Source organism: Stenella coeruleoalba (assembly GCF_951394435.1).
Source record: "Stenella coeruleoalba genome assembly, chromosome: 1".
Taxonomy (NCBI): Eukaryota; Metazoa; Chordata; class Mammalia; order Artiodactyla; family Delphinidae; genus Stenella; species Stenella coeruleoalba.
Genome location: NC_137169.1, coordinates 112,280,394 through 112,299,903, shown reverse-complemented (window position 1 = coordinate 112,299,903; position 19,510 = coordinate 112,280,394). Strand labels below are relative to the sequence as shown.

At 46.1% G+C, this 19,510-nt stretch overlaps 1 protein-coding gene across 2 annotated transcripts; it reads left to right on the top strand.

The window, feature by feature from the left end:
- The first annotated feature begins 11,722 nt into the window (after positions 1–11,722).
- Positions 11,723–19,012, top strand: SSR2 (signal sequence receptor subunit 2). Of its 2 annotated transcripts, none has more exons than XM_079916169.1 (6): positions 11,723–11,779; positions 12,393–12,547; positions 13,241–13,339; positions 15,244–15,352; positions 17,222–17,299; positions 18,438–19,012. In XM_079916169.1, the coding sequence occupies exons 2-6, from the start codon at positions 12,393–12,395 to the stop codon at positions 18,546–18,548; spliced, it is 552 nt and encodes a 183-aa protein (XP_079772295.1). In that variant the 5' UTR covers positions 11,723–11,779; the 3' UTR covers positions 18,549–19,012. The 2 variants fall into 2 exon arrangements, with proteins under 2 accessions (XP_079772295.1, XP_079772296.1); XM_079916170.1 differs by lacking the exon at positions 11,723–11,779 and adding an exon at positions 11,795–11,853.
- Positions 19,013–19,510: the final 498 nt, after the last annotated feature.

The following is a 19,510-nucleotide window of genomic DNA, read 5'->3' as shown; positions in this document are numbered from 1 at the left end:
TAAAACTACAGTGAGATACCACCTCACACCCATTAGGATGGCTACTATAAAACAAAAACAAAAAAAACAGAAAACAACAAGTGTTGGCAAAGATGTGGAGAAATTGGAACTCTGTGCACTGTTGGTGGGAATTTGAACTGGTACAGCTGCTATGGAAAAGAGTATGGTGGTGGTTTGTCAAAAAATTAAAAATAGAATTACCACTATGATCCAGCAATTCTACTTCTGGGTATATACCCAAAAGAATTGAAAGCAGGGTCATAAAGAGATACTCGTACACCTATGTTCATAGCAGCATTATTCACAATAGCTAAAACGCGGAAGTAACCCAAATGTCCACTGATGGATGAATGGATATGCAAAATGTTGTATATACATACAATGGAATATTATTCAGCCTTAAAAAGGAAGGAAATTATGCAATATGCTACAGCATGGATGAAACTTGAAGATATTATGCTGTGAAATAAACCAGTCACAAGAAAAGACAAATACTGTATGATTGTATGAGGTACTTAGAGCAGTCAAACTCATAAAGACCTAAAGTATAATGGTGGTTGCCAGGGGCTGAAGGGAGAGGAAAACGGAGAGTTATTATTTAATGAGTATACAGTTTCAGTTTTACAAGATGAAAAGGGTTCTGGAAATGGGGGTAGTGATGATTGTACAACAATGTGAATGTATTCAATACTGCTAAACTGTGCACTTAAAATTAGTGAAGATGGGCTTTCCTGGGGGCGCAGTGGTTGAGAGTCCGCCTGCCGATGCAGGGGACACGGGTTCGTGCCCCGGTCCGGGAAGATCCCTGACCCATGAGCCATGGCCACTGAGCCTGCGCGTCCGGAGCCTGTGCTCCGCAACGGGAGAGGCCACAACAGTGAGAGGCCCGCGTAAAGGTTAAGATGGTGAATTTTATGTTGTATATTTTACCGCAATAAATTTAATTAATGAAATAAAAAATAAATACAACAAAGCAAACAGGGAAACACAAACGAATATATGGTCTATGATTTCATGTATATAAAACTCCAAAACAGGCAACGTTAAACTTTACTTTTTAAGGATGGTTGCCTGGAAGGAAAATCTGTAATGCAAAGCAAGGAAGTAATTACCGTAACAGTCACCATAGCAGTTACCTGTATGGGAAGAAAGAAGTTGTGATTCGGAAGAAGGACATGTGGGATAATTCAGGGGTACTGATAATGTTCATTTCTTGACCTGAGCAGTGGCTACTCTAATTTCTCAGAGTAAGCATTTATTTATTTAATGTTTTGTTTTGAAATAATTTTGCACTTACAGAAAAGTTGCAAAAATAGGACAGTTCCCATGTGTTCTGCACCCAGTTTATCCTATTGTTAGTATCTTGCATAACCACAGTACAATTATCAAAACGAATTAACATTGGTATGATAACATGAGCTATACTACAGACTTTACTTGAATTTTACCACTTTGTCTGTTAATGGCCTTTTTTCTGTTCCAGGATCCAATCCAGAATCCCACATTGCATTTAATTGTCATGTCTCCTTAGTCTCCTTTAATACATGACAGTTCCTCAATCTTTCCAAAGTCTTTTACAGCCTTTTTTGTTGGTAAATATATTTTTTTCAATTTTATTTATTTTTTGGCTGCGTTGGGTCTTCCTTGTTGTGCACAGGCTTTCTCTAGTTGCACAGAGCGAGGGCTACCCTTCCACCGCTTCTCATTGCGGTGGCTTCTCTTGTTGTGGAGCACAGGCTCTAGGCGCCTGGGCTTCAGTAGTTGTGGTGCACGGGCTCAGTAGTTGTGGTGCGCGGGCTCAGTAGTTGTGGTGCGCAGGCTCAGTAGTTGTGGTGCACGGGCTTAGTTGCTCCACGGCATGTGGGATCTTCCCGGACCAGGGATCGAACACGTGTCCCCTGCATTGGCAAGCGGATTCTTAACCACTGCACCACCAGGGAAGTCCCCCTTGGTGAATGTTTTTATTTTTAATTAATTAATTAAAATTTATTTGATTGAAGTACGGTTGATTTACAATGTTGCGTTAGTTTCTGCTGTACAGCAGAGTGATTCAGTTATACATATATATATTCTTTTTCATACTCTTTTCCGTTATGGTTTATCACAGGATATTGAATAGAGTTCCCTGTGCTATACAGTAGGATCTTGTTGTTTATCCATTCTATATATAATAGTTTGCATCTGCTAACCCCAAACTCCCACTCCATCCCTCCCTCACCACCACGCCCCCCCGCCCCCACCACCACGGCAACCACAAGTCTGTTCAAGCCTTGGCAATTTTGAAGAGTACTGGTCAATCATTTTGTACAATATCCCTCAATTTGGGTTTGTCTGATATTTCTTATGCTTAAAGGAAGGTTATGCATTTTGACATGAGTGCCTTCTCAGCACAACATATCAGGGATATACAATATCACTGTGTCTTATTAATGGTAATGTTAACCTTGATAACTTAGTTAAAAGGGTATGGGGTCTGCTGGGTTTCCCCCTGTAAAGTTATTATTTTTACCTATGTAATTAATAAATATCTTGAAGGAGATACTTTGAGACTGTGCAAGTATCCTGTTTCTCCTCAGATTTTCACCCACTAATTTCACCCTCCATGGTCGGGTCTTGCCCCAACAATTATGACTCTGGTGTTTTAATAGTGGTTTTCTATCTCCTGCATTTCTTCTACATGTGTTTGTTGCAGTTCTTCTGCAAGGAAGAGCCGTCCTTTCTCCCCCATTTTTATGTTAACTTTTATGCACTTTACTGGAATACACTTTTCAAGCACATCTGAGACATTTACAAAAATTAAATATATACTAGGAAATACATGAATCTCAATGAATTATAGAGTTGCCCTGCCCAGATTCCCTTTATGGGGCCACACACCCATTCCCAGCTACGGTGGGGTTGATTGCTAACAGCTAAACAGCCCCTTCACCGGAGAATTGCCCTCATTCAATAGGGAGGCTGCTTCACTGGAGAACCTAGGGCAGCCCGCAGTAATTGACTGATATGGGCTTACAAAAGGCCAACCTCTTGCCTCAAAAGTGCAACCAATTTTGTGATGTAACTCAGGCTTCAGAGTTCCTTGGGATCAGGCAGAGGCAGACTTAACTGTTAACAACCCTGCTTAGCTTTCTTCCCCTGCCCTATCCTGCTTCCCTCACTCCCTTTCCTTCTCCTGAGAGCATTCTCTCAATAAAATCCTCACACAAGAACCTCCATCTCAGGCTCAGCTTCTAGGCAACCTGCCCTAAGACAGGTTTCCTGATTTCTAAGATTCCTTCTGAATGATTAGTGTGTATGTGGGCAAGGGGGGTGGGCTTGGGGAGGCTCTGGAGGGTAAGGGTTCCTCTTCTCCTTTGCTCAAGCTGAGGAAGGAAAAGTGAGATAGCAATATAAATTGGGAGCTAGCCTTAAACTTTGTTGCCGGGAACGATCACGATCTTAAAAATGACTTCTAAGTTCCCTCTGGGCAGTTTTCGTTCCAGTCTTTTTGTTTGCTACAAGCTCAAAAGCTTTGCTGTACAGAGCTAAGGGTTACGAAGAAGGAAACGAGACAAATCTGGAGTTGAAACCTGGAAGATTAGGCCTTGAAGCCTCCCTCATGAGTTACATCAAGACTCTTTCTCAGGCTTCCCTGGTGGCGCAGTGGTTAAGAATCCGCCTGCCAAAGCAGGGGACACGGGTTCGAGCCCTAGTCTGGGAAGATCCCATATGCCGCGGAGCAACTAAGCCCGTGCGCAACTACTGAGCCTGCACTCTAGAGCCCGCGAGCCACAACTACTGAGCCCATGTGCCACAACTACTGAAGCCCACGTGCCACAACTACTGAAGCCCCCGCATGCCTAGAGCCCGTGCTCCACAACAAGAGAAGCCACTGCAATGAGAAGCCCGGGCACCACGACGAAGAGTAGCCCCCGCTCGCCACAACTAGAGAAAGCCCATGCGCAGCAACGAAGACCCAACACAGCCAAAAATAAATAAATAAATTTATTTTAAAAAAAATTACCAAAGAGAAGTTACAAATCAGTGTCAGCAAAGGATATGCAGGTGTATTCTGAATGCACTAGAAGAGAGCTCATTATTTTAAAAGGATCCTAGTGCAAATACTTTGGTTAAATAAAGACTCATTTTAGAAGTCAAGTAATAACCCTCCAATTTATCTGTTCTAGAAATCCTGGTTGTTCATATTTGGGGGTGATGGATATGTTTATTATCTTGATTGTGGGTGATGGTTTCATGAGTATAAATATATGTCAAAACATCAAATTGTACACTTTAAATATGTACAGTTTATTGTGTGTAAACAAGCAAATAAGTTCACATATCATGTGTGTTTAACAGCATGTGAATGTTGAAAGGATACCTTGGAGGACTCATAAAAATGGGGTAGCTAACTGGGAGGCAGTTCTCTGTGTGAGATCTTGAGTCAGACAAACTGAGCTCAAACTCTAGCATCTCTGCTTCCCACTTATGTGATCCTGGGAGAGTTACTTAACTTGCTCATGTCTCTGTTTCTTCATCTGAAAAATGGGGACAATAATAGTATTGAGCTTACCGGGTTCTAATTAGGTTTAAATGAGATATAAATTCTTACAAGTGGCATGTAGTAAGTACTCAGTAGATGTAAGCTGTGACTACTATTACTGTTGGCATTTTTTTCTGGAAGGAGTAACTCCTTCTCCTTCACTTTTCAGCAAGAGGAGGCTGGATCTGCTCATCTCCCTCCCCTGGCCCCCACCAGTGATCAGAATAAGAAGACTGGGCTTAAAAAGAGACACTGTGACCAAATTCTAAAAAATGGGACAAAACCCCAAAGGGCACCTAGACATGGCAGATACAGATTCCAGAATCCACCTAGGAATCCACATGTGCTGGAGAGAAATTTGGCATGAGGCAGACAGAAGTCCATAACCAACTTTGGGTAGCCAGGTCTGTCTGAGATATTCAAGGGATCCAAAGACTTAGAAGGGACACTTCAGTGTCTGTTTCAAGAGACTGAGCTCTGTCTGAGCCTTCTCTTCCCTTTCTCCTCCCGTCCTCTCAGTCTGGGGAGGTAGTAACCAAGGCTATATCCTCCACACATTTTTTTTCCTCTCCACACTCTCTCTGGGAGAAACTCATTTCGTTGAATTGGCAGCACTCATCAAAGGCAATGCTGCAATGTATGATCATTGATAGGATCCTAGATTTTTTTTTTTTTTTTTTTTGCGGTACGCGGGCCTCTCACTGCTGTGGCCTCTCCCGTTGCGGAGCACAGGCTCCGGAAGTGCAGGCTCAGCGGCCATGGCTCACGGGCCCAGCCGCTCTGCGGCATGTGGGATCTTCCCGGACCGGGGCACGAACCTGTGTCCCCTGCATCAGCAGGCGGACTCTCAACCACTGCGCCACCAGGGAAGCCCTAGGATCCTAGATTTTTTTTTTTAAGTCTTAAAGGGCATTTTGGCAAAAATTGCATATGGATTCTATCTGAAAATAGTATTTTATGTGTCAAACTTCCTGGGTGTGACAATGTTATTGGGGTTACAGAAGAGAATGTTCCTGTTCTTGGGAGATACATGCTGACGTACACAGGGATGGAGAATCATGATGTGCAACTGACGCTTGAATGGTTCCAAAAAATGTATAAGTGAATGTGTAGTGTGTGTGTGTGTCTGTGTACACACATATATTAGTTTATATAGAGAGAGATAAAGTAAATGAACAAAAGGTTAGCAGCTGGTAAATCTAAGTGAAAGGCGTACAGGTGTTAATTGAGCCAATCTTTCAAGTTTCTATAGGTTTCAAGTTTTTCAGAATAAAAAGTTGCGCGTGGGGCATATGCTAGACAATGTTCTCGGCTCTGTAACCTGGCCTTCTTTTCCCACCTCTCCTCCATTTCCAGCCAAACCTAACTATTGTGTGGTCAGCTGCACTGCTTTTCTTTTCCCACCATCACTCAGTTCTGTTCAATAACTATCTACAGCGTAGCCACTCAACAAACTCAAGGTGTGTCCCTGCCCTCTAGATGCTCACCATCCAGCGAGGGAACAGACTTGGTGACAACTCACCTTACGAAAGCATGGTGGGTGCAGTAGCTGAGTGGGAGCAGAGAGCAGGAGCTCGCCAATACTGCCAGTCATGCCCTGGTGTCTGGAAGGATGAATGGGTGGGCACAGTTTATTATCTGAAAGAAAACAGACCCATTAGTAGTTGGTCATTAACACACATAGACTCCTGGCCTGAGAGGTGGGACATGTATGGATTCACTTTTCCCCCAATGTTGCCTTCTAAAGTCAGCCTGGAGCAGATATTTGGAAGTCCCTTTTTTCCTTTCTTTATTTACTTTCAGTTCTTCCACTGAGGGCCTACGTCTTTTTTTTTTTTTTTTTAAGTGACATTTTATTTTTAAGTTTGTCTTTTTTTTTTTTTTTTTTTTTTGCGGTGTGTGGGCCTCTCACTGTTGTGGCCTCTCCCGTTGCGGAGCACAGGCTCCGGAAGTGCGGGCTCAGCGGCCATGGCTCACGGGCCCAGCCGCTCTGTGGCATGTGGGATCTTCTCGGACTGGGGCACGAACCTGTGTGCCCTGCATCGGCAGGCGGACTCTCAACCACTGTGCCACCAGGAAAGCCCTAAGTTTTTTTTAAATTAATTAATGAATTTATTTTGGCTGCATTGGGTCTTCGTTGCTGCGCACGGGCTTTCTCTAGTTGCGGTGAGTGGGGGCTATTCTTCCTTGAGGTGCGCGGGCTTCTCATTGCGGTGGCTTCTCTTGCTGCGGAGCACGGGCTCTAGGCGCGCAGGCTTCAGTAGTTGTGGCTCACGGGCTCAGTAGTTGTGGCGCACAGGCTTAGTTGCTCCGCGGCATGTGGGATCTTCCCGGACCAGGGATCGAACCCGTGTCCCCTGCATTGGCAGGTGAATTCTTAACCACTGCTCCACCAGGGAAGTCCCAGGCCCTACTTCTTTCCATTGCTTCTTTCTGTGGTAACGTGGGGGGACTGCTATTTCTGACTGCTTCCTGGGGGCCTCACAGTGAATCAAGCCATGTCTTCTTCAGAGTGTGGCATCTGCAAACCAACCAACCATCCAACAAGCCACTCTCTTGCTCATAGAGACCGTCTCTCAGAGCACAGGGATGACGTGCTCTTATGCTAAAATAGCTCCTCATTCCTAGAGATGAGGGTGTGGTTGGCAGGACAAAAAGGTGAAGGGGCTAAGGGAGACACAGGAGTCCTTCGTACCACACTCTCCTATTGGCTCTCTTTAGCCCTCCAAAGGAGGTGCAGCTTCCTTTCCCCTTAATGAGTTGGAAGACTGGGAGTAAGGGGGAGGGCAGGAAGGGGAGCACTCTGTGCTTTGTACACCCAGAAGCATCTACCACAGGGAAGGTGTCTTCCCTGGGTTCAGGCAGTCAGTGGAATCAGTCGAGATGTGGGCATTTCCTGGGGACTCGCTGGGAGCTGTCCAATATGCTGTACCTCAGACCGTGAGTTCTCCCAGTGATGGGGAGAAGTGTTGTTTCAGAAGAAAGCAGAGAAAAGGTTTGCTGAGTATCAAAACCCTGGCCTTTTGGAATTCAAAGCCAAAGGCCAGAGAGGTGTCAGGATATATAAGAGCTGTGCTATCCAATCCACTAACCACGTGCGGCTATTCAAACTTAACTTGAAATTAGTTAAAATGAAATAAAGCTAAAAATTTTAGTTCTTCAGTCTGACCAGTCACATTTCAAGTGCTCAATAACCACATGTGGCTGGCGGCTAACATATTGGACAGTGGAGCTATTATAGAACATTTCCATTTTCACCGAAAGTTCTATGGGACAGTGCCTCACTAGAAAGAAAGGCATGGCATTCTGTCTGTTTTGAGAGACAGGCAGAGTTTTTGTCTGTTTTGTCCACTGCTCTTGCCCTACGGCCCAGAACATTGTCTGGCACTTTGGAGAATGATCAGTAAATTTATGTTGAAGGATACTAGAGACATTAGAGCCAGTTTTCCATCACTTCTATCCCCTCACCCAACTGATTTCATCTAGATAGAGTTCAACCAAACTGGGGAGAAAGAAAAGAAAGAGGAGAGAACAGGAGAGAGGGGATCTTAGTTATCTGTGGATAAATCCCTCAGAAGAGCTCTGAGGCTCCGCTGGCTCTGACTTGACATAGTTTGGGATTTGGAGGGGGTGGCAAAGGAAAAACCCAAATGGGTTGGTGAATCCAAGAGCAAGAGGAGTCTTGTGCCTGCTCTCAAAAATGCATATTGTGCCCAGGTAGGGGGTCTGGGACACTTTTCAGGATTTCTGCTCATCCCGGGTCCCAGCCTGGTTTGTGGAATTGAGGAGTGGCTGAATAGCAAGGAAGAGGTGACGGGCCTGAGAGAGCCCAACTGAGTTCCCTATGGCTCCAGAGAGGCACGGAAAGTAGAGGGAGGGAAAGGAAGAGGGAGAGAGAGGAACACTGTGCCTGGGAAGGCCTGGGATAAGGCTGAGGGGGATGCACCTGCACTCTGTGTGAACTCACAGCCCAAGAGCAGACAGGATCCGGATGTCTCAGTGGACACCAGAGAGGAAAAGTATTGATGACCAAGCACCGGAAGTCCCTGATCCCCTCCCCCCAATGCCTCCGGCACATCGGGAGCCCTCTAGAAAACTAGAGGCACCATTGGAGGAAAATGGCTGGGTAGTCCCTACATTAACAGGGATTTAAGTCCTTACTACCTGATGGAAAAGGGGCTGGAAGCAGAAATTGGGTTTGATTGTAGAAAAGTAAGGAAGTTAACATTTCTTGGACATCTAAGTTTGCATCCTGACATTTATACTATTTCAGTATTGTTTGATTTTTTAACAATGAGAATATAAGCATGTATTATTTATATAAATTAAAAATGATTTTTTGTATGATTCCACTTACATGGGGTATATAGAGTAGTCAAATTCACAGAGACAGAAAGTAGAATGGTAATTGCCAGGGGCTGGGGACAGGAGGAAGGGGAGTTAGTGTTTAATGGGTATGCAGTTTCAGTTTGGGAAGATGAAAAGTTCTGGTGATGGATGGTAGTGAGGGCTGCACAACAATGTGAATGTACATTTTAAATGGTTAAAATAGTAAATTTCATGTTATGGGGCTTCCCTGGTGGCACAGTGGATGAGAGTCCGCCTGCCGATGCAGGGGGCACGGGTTCATGCCCTGGTCCGGGAAGATCCCACATGCTGCGGAGCGGCTGGGCCCGCGAGCCATGGCCGCTGAGCCTGCGCGTCCGGAGCCTGTGCTCCGCAACGGGAGAGACCACAACAGAGGCCCGCGTACTGCAAAAAAAAAAAAAAAAAAATTTCATGTTATGTATATTTACCACAGTAAAACAAATGAATGTAAAAGAGAAAAAATTATTGTTGCAAAGTTACTGTAACAGCTTTGATTCTGGATGTTTCCTGAAAACTGGCATGGTTCACATTCACTCCATTACCACTTCTAGCTAACGTAGGCCCATCTGAGGCCCCTAGATTTGTCAGCAAGGCCCTATTTCTGGGTGCTTACCTTTCTTGCAAGAAAACAGCTTGCCACTTCCTTCTCAGCTTGGTCACACACTCTCTTGGTGGCCCTCTTGTTGCAGATCCCAAAAGAGAGGTCAGTGGGCAGCTTCGGCTCTGTCCTAAACACCAGGAAATAGGGCCTAAAACCAGTGACACCATCCTGGGGGCACAGTAAGCACCCTAGCTCTGCATGCCTCTGTTCCTGGCACACAGTTCTCTGCACATCTAACAAAGTTCTACTCAATCTCTTGGTTTGGGGTCCTCTTGAGGATGGCAGGAAGAAGTTGTATTCTTTTGGAAGTCTTTCAACAGAAACATTTCCCTTAGCAATTGACTCTCTCTCTCTCTCTCTTTGGCAGTGGAAGCGTGGAGTCCTAACCACTGGACCACCAGGGAATTCCCAGCAGTTGACTCTCAAAATCTCTCCTCTAGTCAGAATAGATTCCATTAGGGAGACTGTAAACGGAGATGATGAAAATTCTTCCAATCAGCAGGTGTTTCTTGAGCACCTCTGTGTGTTCAGCATCGCTGCAGGAACTTTGGATAAGTATATACTAGAGAAATAGCATCTAATCATGAAAGTAGAGTTTCCAGATCAGAAACAATCAGAAAAAAAAGAAATTCCTAATCTGTGGTGCTGTAAAAGAGCAATGCAGTCTGGCAAAGCCAAGGAAGGCTTCCCAGCGGGGATGAGACTAGAGCGGGGCCCTGAAGGAGGGCTTGGATTTGGATAGGAAAGAGAGGCAACAGGGCATTTGAAGGAAGCCACACACAAAGGAAGTAGGAGCAGACTGAAGGTTGTGTGTAGAGAATTTGTTATGATTCATTCCTGGAGTATGTCCTGTGTGCTCAGGCATGACACTAAGCAATAGAAAACAGACCACCTGTCCTCAAAGAGCTCTAACCTGGGAGGTGGTGAATGGGGGGAGATACTAAAACAAATACAGGTGATGTTTATTAGTCCACAAGAATGTTAAGCCCCCAGAAAGTAGAAACCTTATCTGTCCTGTTCATCACTGTATCCTCAGTACCTAGAACAGTACTAGGCACAAATTAGGTGCCCAATAAGTGCATACTGAATGATGGAATGCTACAATGCAGAGATAGGATAATAGCAATATTGATAGTTAGCATTTATTGATCACACAAATGTGCCAGACAATATGTAAGAGTTTTACATACATTATCCTATTTGATCATCCAGCATTTTGAGAGTACTATAATTATCTCATTTCACAGATTTGGAAACCAAAGTTTATAGAAGTAACACTTGGACTTCCCTCGTGGTCCAGTGGTTAAGACTCTGCACTCCCAACGCAGGGGGCCCGGGTTCCATCCCTGTCGGGGAACTAGATCCCTCAGGCCGAAATGAAGATCCCGCCTGCTGCATCTAAGACCCAGCGCAGTCAAATAAATAAATAAATATATATGTGTGTATATATATATATATATATATATATATATATATATATATATATATTTTAAAGAAGTAACACTTGCCTTAAGGTTACCTAAACAGCAAGTGACCGAAGGGAGATTTGAATTCATGACTGCCTAACTTCACAGTCCATCCTCTGAACATAGAGTCTACTGTTCACAATGCTGTTTAGGGAAGTTTTTCTGGTAGCTGATTGAAATGCGCCGGGAAAGTCCCAAGAAAGCGAGACCATCGCAGTGAAAAACAGCAACCGCAACGTGTATGAACTAAAGCGGTTACGGTGGGAATGGAGAAGAAAGGATCTCCTTTTGCGGGGCCTTAAAGGGCTTCTAAAGAAAGTTCAGGGCTTGGTGACTTACTGGATATAAGGGATGACTATATTTCTCGCCTGGGAATACGAAGAGTAGCCTCGAGAGAAATAGCTTTTCTCTAATTCCTAGTTCGACAGTACACTTTAGATAGATGACCCTAATCTCTGGGTCTGCCAGTTCCGCAAAGCACTTAATCAGGTGCTGGTCATCTACAGTAACGGCAAGCCAGCATGAAAAGTCACTCTAGACTGCAGAATAATAAAAGCGTGAAAGAAAGAACAAGAAAGAAAGAAAGAAGAGCGTGGAGGATACACACACAAGCCTGTTCCAGGAGCTGTTGCATCCCAGAGGCGGGCGGGTACTACAAAGGGAAAGGTGGGGCTTGTCTATGAACTACAACTCCCAGAAGGCATCGGGCAGATCACCAAAGTTTCCGGCCAGAGCTTACTTCCGGTATTTCCGATGCTGACGCTCTCTTCCGGTTTTGGTGCCCCCCCCCGCCCCCCCCGAAAGGCTTTGAGGGTGCGCGCGGTGAGTTCCGAGGCACTGGGGGTGCCAGCGGGAGCCGGGGAGTCTCACGTCCGCACAACACTCAGCGGCTGAGTGTTAGCTCGGGGAGGGCGGGGAGGAGAGAGGGCATGCCGGCGGGAGGACGTGTAGTCTTGGCAAGAGGAGGGGAGGGGGCAGAGCGGACTGAGCTCTCGGAGGGCCCCAGAAAGGGATGTGGAGGGCCAGGACGAATAGGATCCCGGGGGAAAGATGGAGGATGGGATACAGGGGCGTGGGGGAGGACCCTGCGAGCGCGGCGTGGGATCACAGGGAAGCTGGTGGAGAAGGAGGAGCAGCGGGAAGGCAGCAGCCGTGGGGGACTCCTGCGTGAAGGAAAGCTAGAGGCTGTTGCAGGTCCGAGATCGGCCGAAATCCGGCGGCCTAAGGAGTCTGGCCACATGCAGTCCTCTCCGAAGATCGCACCAGTTGGGGAGCACCCAGGGCGCTGGTGGCTTAGAGACTGCTCTGTAGAAGGGGCTGCTGCTTTGATAAGCTCAAAAGAGTTTTGATAGACTTTGTAAGAAAGGGCTGTCAGGAAGCTCTTGCTGGTTTTACAGGCTTGGGTTGACTGCTCACTTTGCTTTTTTCTCCAAAGATGAGGCTGCTGGCATTCCTGGCGTTGGCTCTATTTGCTGTCACTCAAGCAGAGGAAGGAGCCAGGCTTTTGGCCTCCAAATCACTGCTGAACAGATATGCCGTGGAGGGGCGAGACCTGACCTTACAGTACAACATCTACAATGTTGGCTCAAGGTAAGGAGGCCCTGGAGCTATAGGTTGGGTCCTTTTCAGGTTTCTTAGATTTCCCAGCTGGGAACAGGAACCAACAGTGATTTATCTTTGGGAGATTTCCAGCAACAGATATCATGAGTGAATGAATATACTGCTGGATCTACTTCTGGAAGAGGAGGACATTCTTACCTAAGCTACAGGAAACCGTCTTCCACTTTTTGAGCTGCAAGAGTTTCAGAGTGGGGAAGAAGCAAAAATTGTGGTGAAACAGGGAGAGGAAGATGAGAAGGCAGAAAATGTATGATCCTTCATTACCTCAGGGGTTTAGTTTCAGCTTCCTTTCTTTCATTAGCATTTTTGTTGTCTTTTTTTCACTTTATTCCCTTTAATGTTCTTTTCCACATGCATCTTGCTCCTCTTCCCCTCCTCACACACACACACACACACACACACACACACACACACACACACCCACCGTGAGAAGAAATTGGGGCAGAAACGGATTCAGGCCCATTCTTTCCTAGATATTTGAGTATTTTGGTGCCCAGAATCCAGGCCTTGGCTGGGATTCTTCAGTGCAACAAACCCAAATAACTGTGACTCATATATGTCTTTTAAAGTTCTGATTTTTTAGGACAAGCAGGCAGATTTGATTGCTGATTCCTTTAATTTTATACCCATTGCTAACCTTTCTTCGTTTCCTCCGTTTTCTAGTGCTGCATTAGATGTGGAATTATCTGATGATTCCTTCCCTCCAGAAGACTTTGGCATTGTCTCTGGAATGCTCAACGTCAAATGGGACCGAATTGCTCCGTATCCTCTTGACACTGGGTGATGAAGGCTGGTGGTGGTGGGTGGGAGGGTGGTAATGTTGAAGCAAATCAGCAGGGTCATTCTTGTCGCCACTCTGGATAAGATGGGGCAAGAGAGACTGGTGAGAATTGTGTGAGCATGATTTAGGGTGGGCCTGAGGAAGGAGGTTCCTGAAGTTCAGGTCATAAAGTTCTAAAACATTCTGTATCGGGAGAATGTAGACAGATGTTTGTGGCTGGGCGAGGATGTTTAAGGTGCTTTTAAAAGAAATTCAGTGGGGGGCTTCCCTGGTGGCTCAGTGGTTAAGAATCCGCCTGCCAATGCAGGAGACACGGGTTCGAGCCCTGGTCTGGGAAGATCCCACATGCCGTGGAGCAGCTAAGCCCGTGCGCCACAACTACTGAGCTTGTGCTCTAGAGCCCGCAAGCCACAGCTACTGAAGCCCGCACGCCTAGAGCCTGTGCTCCGCAACAAGAGAAGCCACCACAGTTAGAAGCCCATGCAACGCAAGGAAGAGTAGCCCCCGTTCACCGCAAATAGAGAAAGCCGCGCACAGCAACAAAGACCCAACGCAGCCAAAAATAAAATACATAAATAAATGTAAAAAAAAAGAAATTCAGTGGGATGCTAGGTGGAGGACCTGGGTGACTCTTTTTTTTTTTTTGGCTGCGTCGGGTCTTAGTTGTGGCACAAGGGATCTTCGTTGTGGTGCGTGGACTTCTCTCTAGTTGTGGCGTGTGGGTTTTCTCTTCTCTAGCTGTAGCGCACAGGCTCCAGGGCACTTGGGCTCTGTAGTTAGTGGCACGTGGGCTCTAGTTGAGGTGCACGAGTTCAGTAGTTGTGGCACGTGGGATCTTAGTTCCCTGACCAGGGATCGAACTCGCGTCCCCTGCATCGTAAGGTGGATTCTTTACCACTGGACCACCAGGGAAATCCCCTGGGTGACCTTTTAAAGACTCTTCTTCAATTAATCCCTTATTCGGATCTACTGGTTATTTCCTGAGTGTTTTTTGTTTGTTTGTTTGTTTTTTGTGGTACGCGGGCCTCTCACTGTTGTGGCCTCTCCTGTTGCGGAGCACAGGCTTTGGACGCGCAGGCTCAGCGGCCATGGCTCACGGGCCCAGCCGCTCCGCGGCATGTGGGATCTTCCCGGACTGGGGCACGAACCCGTGTCCCCTGCATTGGCAGGCGGACTCTCAACCACTGCGCCACCAGGGAAGCCCTCCTGAGTGTTTTGAATTAGATTATTTTTTTTCCCTGTGATTTAAAGTATATTTAGATTTTCTGGCAAGGGTAAGTGTTCTCTTTGGGTTTTGGGGGGTTTTGTTTTATATTTTCAAGAACTTCCTGCAGTTTTAGGCAGCAAAAGATTTTCTGTGACCCTAAGTGACTAATTTTTCATCCATAACCTATATTGCTTTACCAGTTTAATTTAGGGCTTCCCTGGTGGTGCAGTGGTTGAGAGTCCGCCTGCCGATGCAGGGGACACAGGTTCGTGCCCCGGTCCGGGAAGATCCCACATGCCGCAGAGCGGCTGGGCCCGTGAGCCATGGCCGCTGAGCCTGCGCATCCCGTCCGGAGCCTGTGCTCCACAACAGGAGAGGCCACAACAGTGAGAGGCCCGCGTACGGGGGAAAAAAAAAAAAAAAAAAAAGTTTAATTTAAACACCTCAATACTGAGTATGTCATAGACCCTTTAAGACTTGGCTACAAAGACATCATATTATACCACATACTTCAGGCTTAGGAAAAAAGCCTGTGTTTATTATTTTCGCAGTATATTGCAGATGTGAAATCATTACATGTGTTGGCAACTCTTTTTGTGAATGGTGTGTTTAGTCCCTAAGTTGAAAGTTTGTTACAACTGTAGCTTCATCTTTTTCCCTCCTTAACTCTTGCGTCAGTGCTAGCAACGTTTCCCACACAGTGGTCCTGCGCCCTCTCAAGGCTGGTTATTTCAACTTCACCTCAGCAACTATTACTTATCTGGCCCAGGAGGATGGGCCCGTTGTGGTGAGTTACCCAAACCCTTAGTTGGATGGGGCTCAGCTCTGCCTTCCTTTGAAAACTCTTGTAGAAAATCTCCAGAGCAGGTGCTAAATTCTGAGGAAGATAAGAAGGACCAAAAACTTGCGATATCATCATAGGAAGGAAGTATGTTTCAAATAGGAAGGAAGTATGTTTCAAATTATAAAGTCTCAGAATCAAGCAATTGAAATGAATGGGAGGGGAGTACTGTAGCATTCCTTTCCGCTTCACTTTTAATCTGTACAGTGTCATGTGCTGCCCAGTTTATTGCCATCATTGTCTTTCCCATCTGTCTTCTGTGCTGCCATCAGATGATTCCTGGTCTCCGCTGTGTCTGTATCTTTCCCTTGCTTAGAATGCCCCTGCTTCTTGCAGCAAGGCTGAGTTTCCTGCCTCTTCTCGCTGTACCCTGCAGCATTCTCACTGTGTTCTGCCTCTCCCTTCCTCTCTCTACCCTCGAAGACCCTCCGTCCTAATTAGACCAAGCTCCTTCCTGTGGCACCTCCCCCGCTCTCAGTGCTCCTTCTTTCCACTTTGCCTTTGGTCTCTGCTTGAAGTACTCTCTGTACTCTCTCTCCTCCGCTTCATTATCCAAAGCCTCCTCAAGACCTAGCTCTGAGCTGCATCTCCTTGATTTTGTCTCCTGCTTTTACAATTCATATCGCTCTTTCCTGCTCATTCTTTCACTAAACAGTTACTGACTGCATCTAAACTTCTAGAGCTCTTATAGTCTATGCCACTTGAACATTTAATTATTGACCATCTTTATTAGTTCTCTTTCCTGTATCTAGGTCTTTCCCTCACTCCCATCTCCCAGTTTAATTATAAACTCCTTGAAGCAAGGGACTTTGTCTTAGATTTCTTTCTGTTTTCCATATAGAATAGAAACCCAGCGATAACCAGTCTCTTGACTGATTGATGTAAAGGTCAGCAGACATTTATTGAGCCCCCTGCAAGGTGCTAGACTCTAGGAAATACCAAGCAGATTAAGGTACTGTCCTAGCCCTCAAAAAGCTTGGGTCATGAATTTATAAGTACAGATGGGCTTTAGGCTACTTAATGAGTGCACAGTAAGGAAGGGACTTAACAGAGTCAACCATAGAGCTAAAAGAAATCCAAGAGTCTCAAACATTCAGTGCACTCTCTGAGTTATCTTTTTTTTAATAAACCATGTGGAACCATATTCTTATAATCTTGGTTATGTTTTCATATCTTCTATCATGTGTGCTTTTAGAACCACCTCTAAGACTCTGGTTCCACCTGGTCCTTGATGGGTTAAAAGACATAAAATTAAAGGCTCAGCAGCCACTTTAGAACAAAGTTGTTTGCAATGCGCTTCAAACTCTTGGCCTCCTCTCCAAGACAAAGGAATGTGGGGCAGACTCAGCCCCTCCACTACTAATGTACATTTGGGTAGGGCTTTATACTTTCCAGAATCCTTCTCATTAGTTTGCTTGAACCTCATGTCAACTTGTGAGGTACAGAAGAGTGTTTCCACTTGAGGAATGGGGAAATGATTGCCATGGGCAGAGGGGCCAGTGGTGGTGAGCAACTCTTTCCAGAGTCTGAGGCTAAGATAGAAGGATTTGGCTTTAATTTCAGCTGCATACCTGTCCTACCTTTTTTTAGTAAATGCTCATCATGTGTCTCCTGGCTCCTAATTTACTCATCTTTATAACACACTAAGAATCATCCAGCTCTCTCTAGTTCAAAAACTTTTCCTCATCTTGTTGCTTTCTTGGGCCTTTGGGAGCTAAGAATCTATTGCTTAGAACTGGATTGGTTGGAACTGCCCTTTCCCAGATGAGAAAGAGCTGGAGACTTGCCTTAATGCCCTTCTTTTCTGCTTTTCAGATTGGCTTTACCAGTGCACCCGGACAGGGAGGAATCCTGGCTCAGAGGGAGTTTGATAGGAGATTCTCCCCCCATTTTGTAAGCTTTACAGTCTTCTTGGCATTCCCCTGGGAGTAGAACACGCTTTTGGTTCTGGGACCGTGTGACTTCCTTAGAAGATATGTTTAGTTGGTTGGTTCTTGTCATATCTGTGTTTTGATGTCTGATACACACAGCCATCAAATATCCTGATTTAACCACGGTTAGAGATTTTTGGCAATGAGATCACAATTGCCAGAACCAAAAAAAACTGCCCTTTTTCTCTGCTCAGCCTTAAGTAGAGCTCCATCTTGGAGTCCTGGGTCTAATTCGAGGATTAAAAGTATATCTGCTTAGATTAAAAGAGTTGCAGAGCATCGGGAAGGTTACATGGGAACTTTGGTGTAGTCTAGTCTAGGGGAGAATTCTTTGAAGATTTGCCTAAAGTACTGAATGAAGAGACTCATTTATTCATTCATTCAGGGAATAATTATGAGGTTCCTAATTACATGCTCAGTTCTGTGCTTTGCTTTGAGAAAGCAACGCAAGACACAGTCCCTTTCATTAAAGATCTTATGGGCTCATAGAGGCTTCAGCGCAAGTCAGTGGGGGAAGAGTGCTGTGGTGGAGATCATACACAAGGCTCTGGAGGAGATGCAACAGGAACACCTAACCTGGTCTTTGAGAGTCGGGGAGGATTTTCTGGAGGAGGGAGGTTTAACTTATTAAAGAGGAGGTAAGGAAGGGGAGGCACCCTAGGAAGAGGGAGTAGCTCAGAAGTGAGAAAAAGCATGGTGCAATCCAGGAATGGCAGGTAGTTCAGTGAGGCCAGAGAGCAAGAGTGTGAGACAGAGCAATGGAAGAGAGAGCTGGAGGTGGGGGCAGGGGTTAGGTCGCAGGAGGCTTGACTGTTAGGGCAAGACCTGGGCATCTCCCTCCTCAAAGATCGTTTGGAAGAGAGAAGCTTCTCTTCCAGATTGGGTTGGGTCAGGTGAGACCTTTGGTTTCATAGCTCAAAAGATATAGATTAGTCTTTAGCGAGCCATTCTGTGTCCAGAGTAGCCAGAGAGGAACCTTCCTGCGAAGATTCTGCTTAAAATTTGGGCTGGACTGCTCCCTTTCTCATTGGACCCCTTCCTTCCTGGTCCCCTCCTGTGCCCTAATCCAGACTTCTAAGCAAGGCCTTTGTCTTCCACAGCTGGACTGGGCAGCCTTCGGGGTCATGACTCTCCCTTCCATCGGCATCCCCCTGCTGTTGTGGTATTCCAGCAAGAGGAAATATGACACCCCCAAAACCAAGAAGAACTGAGTGGGGCTTCCAGTCCTCCCTTCCCAAGGAATACAGGTGCTTTCCAGACTCCAAAGGGTATCTCAAATGCAATCTCTTCTCCCTTAGCCCTTGGCCACCTCCTTGATCCTGCCCTGCTCTCAACCAGAGCGAAGGACCAGACCTGGGAGTCTTTGAGAGCCTCCTTGGTTCCATCGTGAAGCCATACAAACAGGAAAGCCTTTGGCAACCGCCTTGAGCCTAGGGGCCCTGTGGTGCACCACCGAGGTGCCGCGGGGTACATTGCTGGCGATGTGAACTCTCTCAGGGGTCCAGGAGGGGGCACTTCGGAGACTGCCTGACACCACCCCATCCCCCACCCTCCCCTCTCAGAAGAGGGTGGAAGATAAGATGAAAGCTATGGGACTCTTGGAGGCTACCCAGTCTCTGTGCTGGCTTAGGGAAGCTCTTACCAAATGGGGTTTTCTAATAAAAACAAATGCCACCCTGCCTTGTCTGTTTTCCCATCACCTGGATGAGCTCAGGTTGCTGTTGGTACTCAGGCCCTGACTTCCCAGGCTCCTGGGCAAGTGAGCTGAATTCCTGCCTCCTTGCTCTAGGGATTGTAGGTTCCGTTCCCACAGAGATATCCCACCCCCCGCACCCTCCCTTTTGAACACCTTTGCTTCCATCCCTTATTTCCCTCTGTTCTCATCAGTCACCATATATTCCCCTAAACCTTCCTTGCCCGTGAGCCCCTCTCCACAGTAGAGGAGAGAATGGGGAAAAGTGTTCTGCAGTTGATCTCATGCCCCGGGAGACCTTCTAGGGGTGATTTATTCACTGACTGTTCTTGAGAAACTATCTCTTACGCCTGATTCTAGCCCTTCCTCCGTTTAAGAGCTAGCTTTTCTTGAGCTTGAACTTATTATTATTTTGGCCACATTGCGGGGTATGCAGGATCCCGGTTCCCCGACCAGGGATTGAACCTGTGTCCCCTTCAG

Coding starts and splice junctions, on each gene's coding strand:
- SSR2 (XM_079916169.1), top strand. CDS start 12,393: ATGAGGCTGCTGGCATTCCTGGCGTTGGCTCTATTTGCTGTCACTCAA. Junction 12,548..13,240: donor ATCTACAATGTTGGCTCAAG/GTAAGGAGGCCC, acceptor TCCGTTTTCTAG/TGCTGCATTAGATGTGGAAT. Junction 13,340..15,243: donor AAATGGGACCGAATTGCTCC/GTATCCTCTTGA, acceptor CTCTTGCGTCAG/TGCTAGCAACGTTTCCCACA.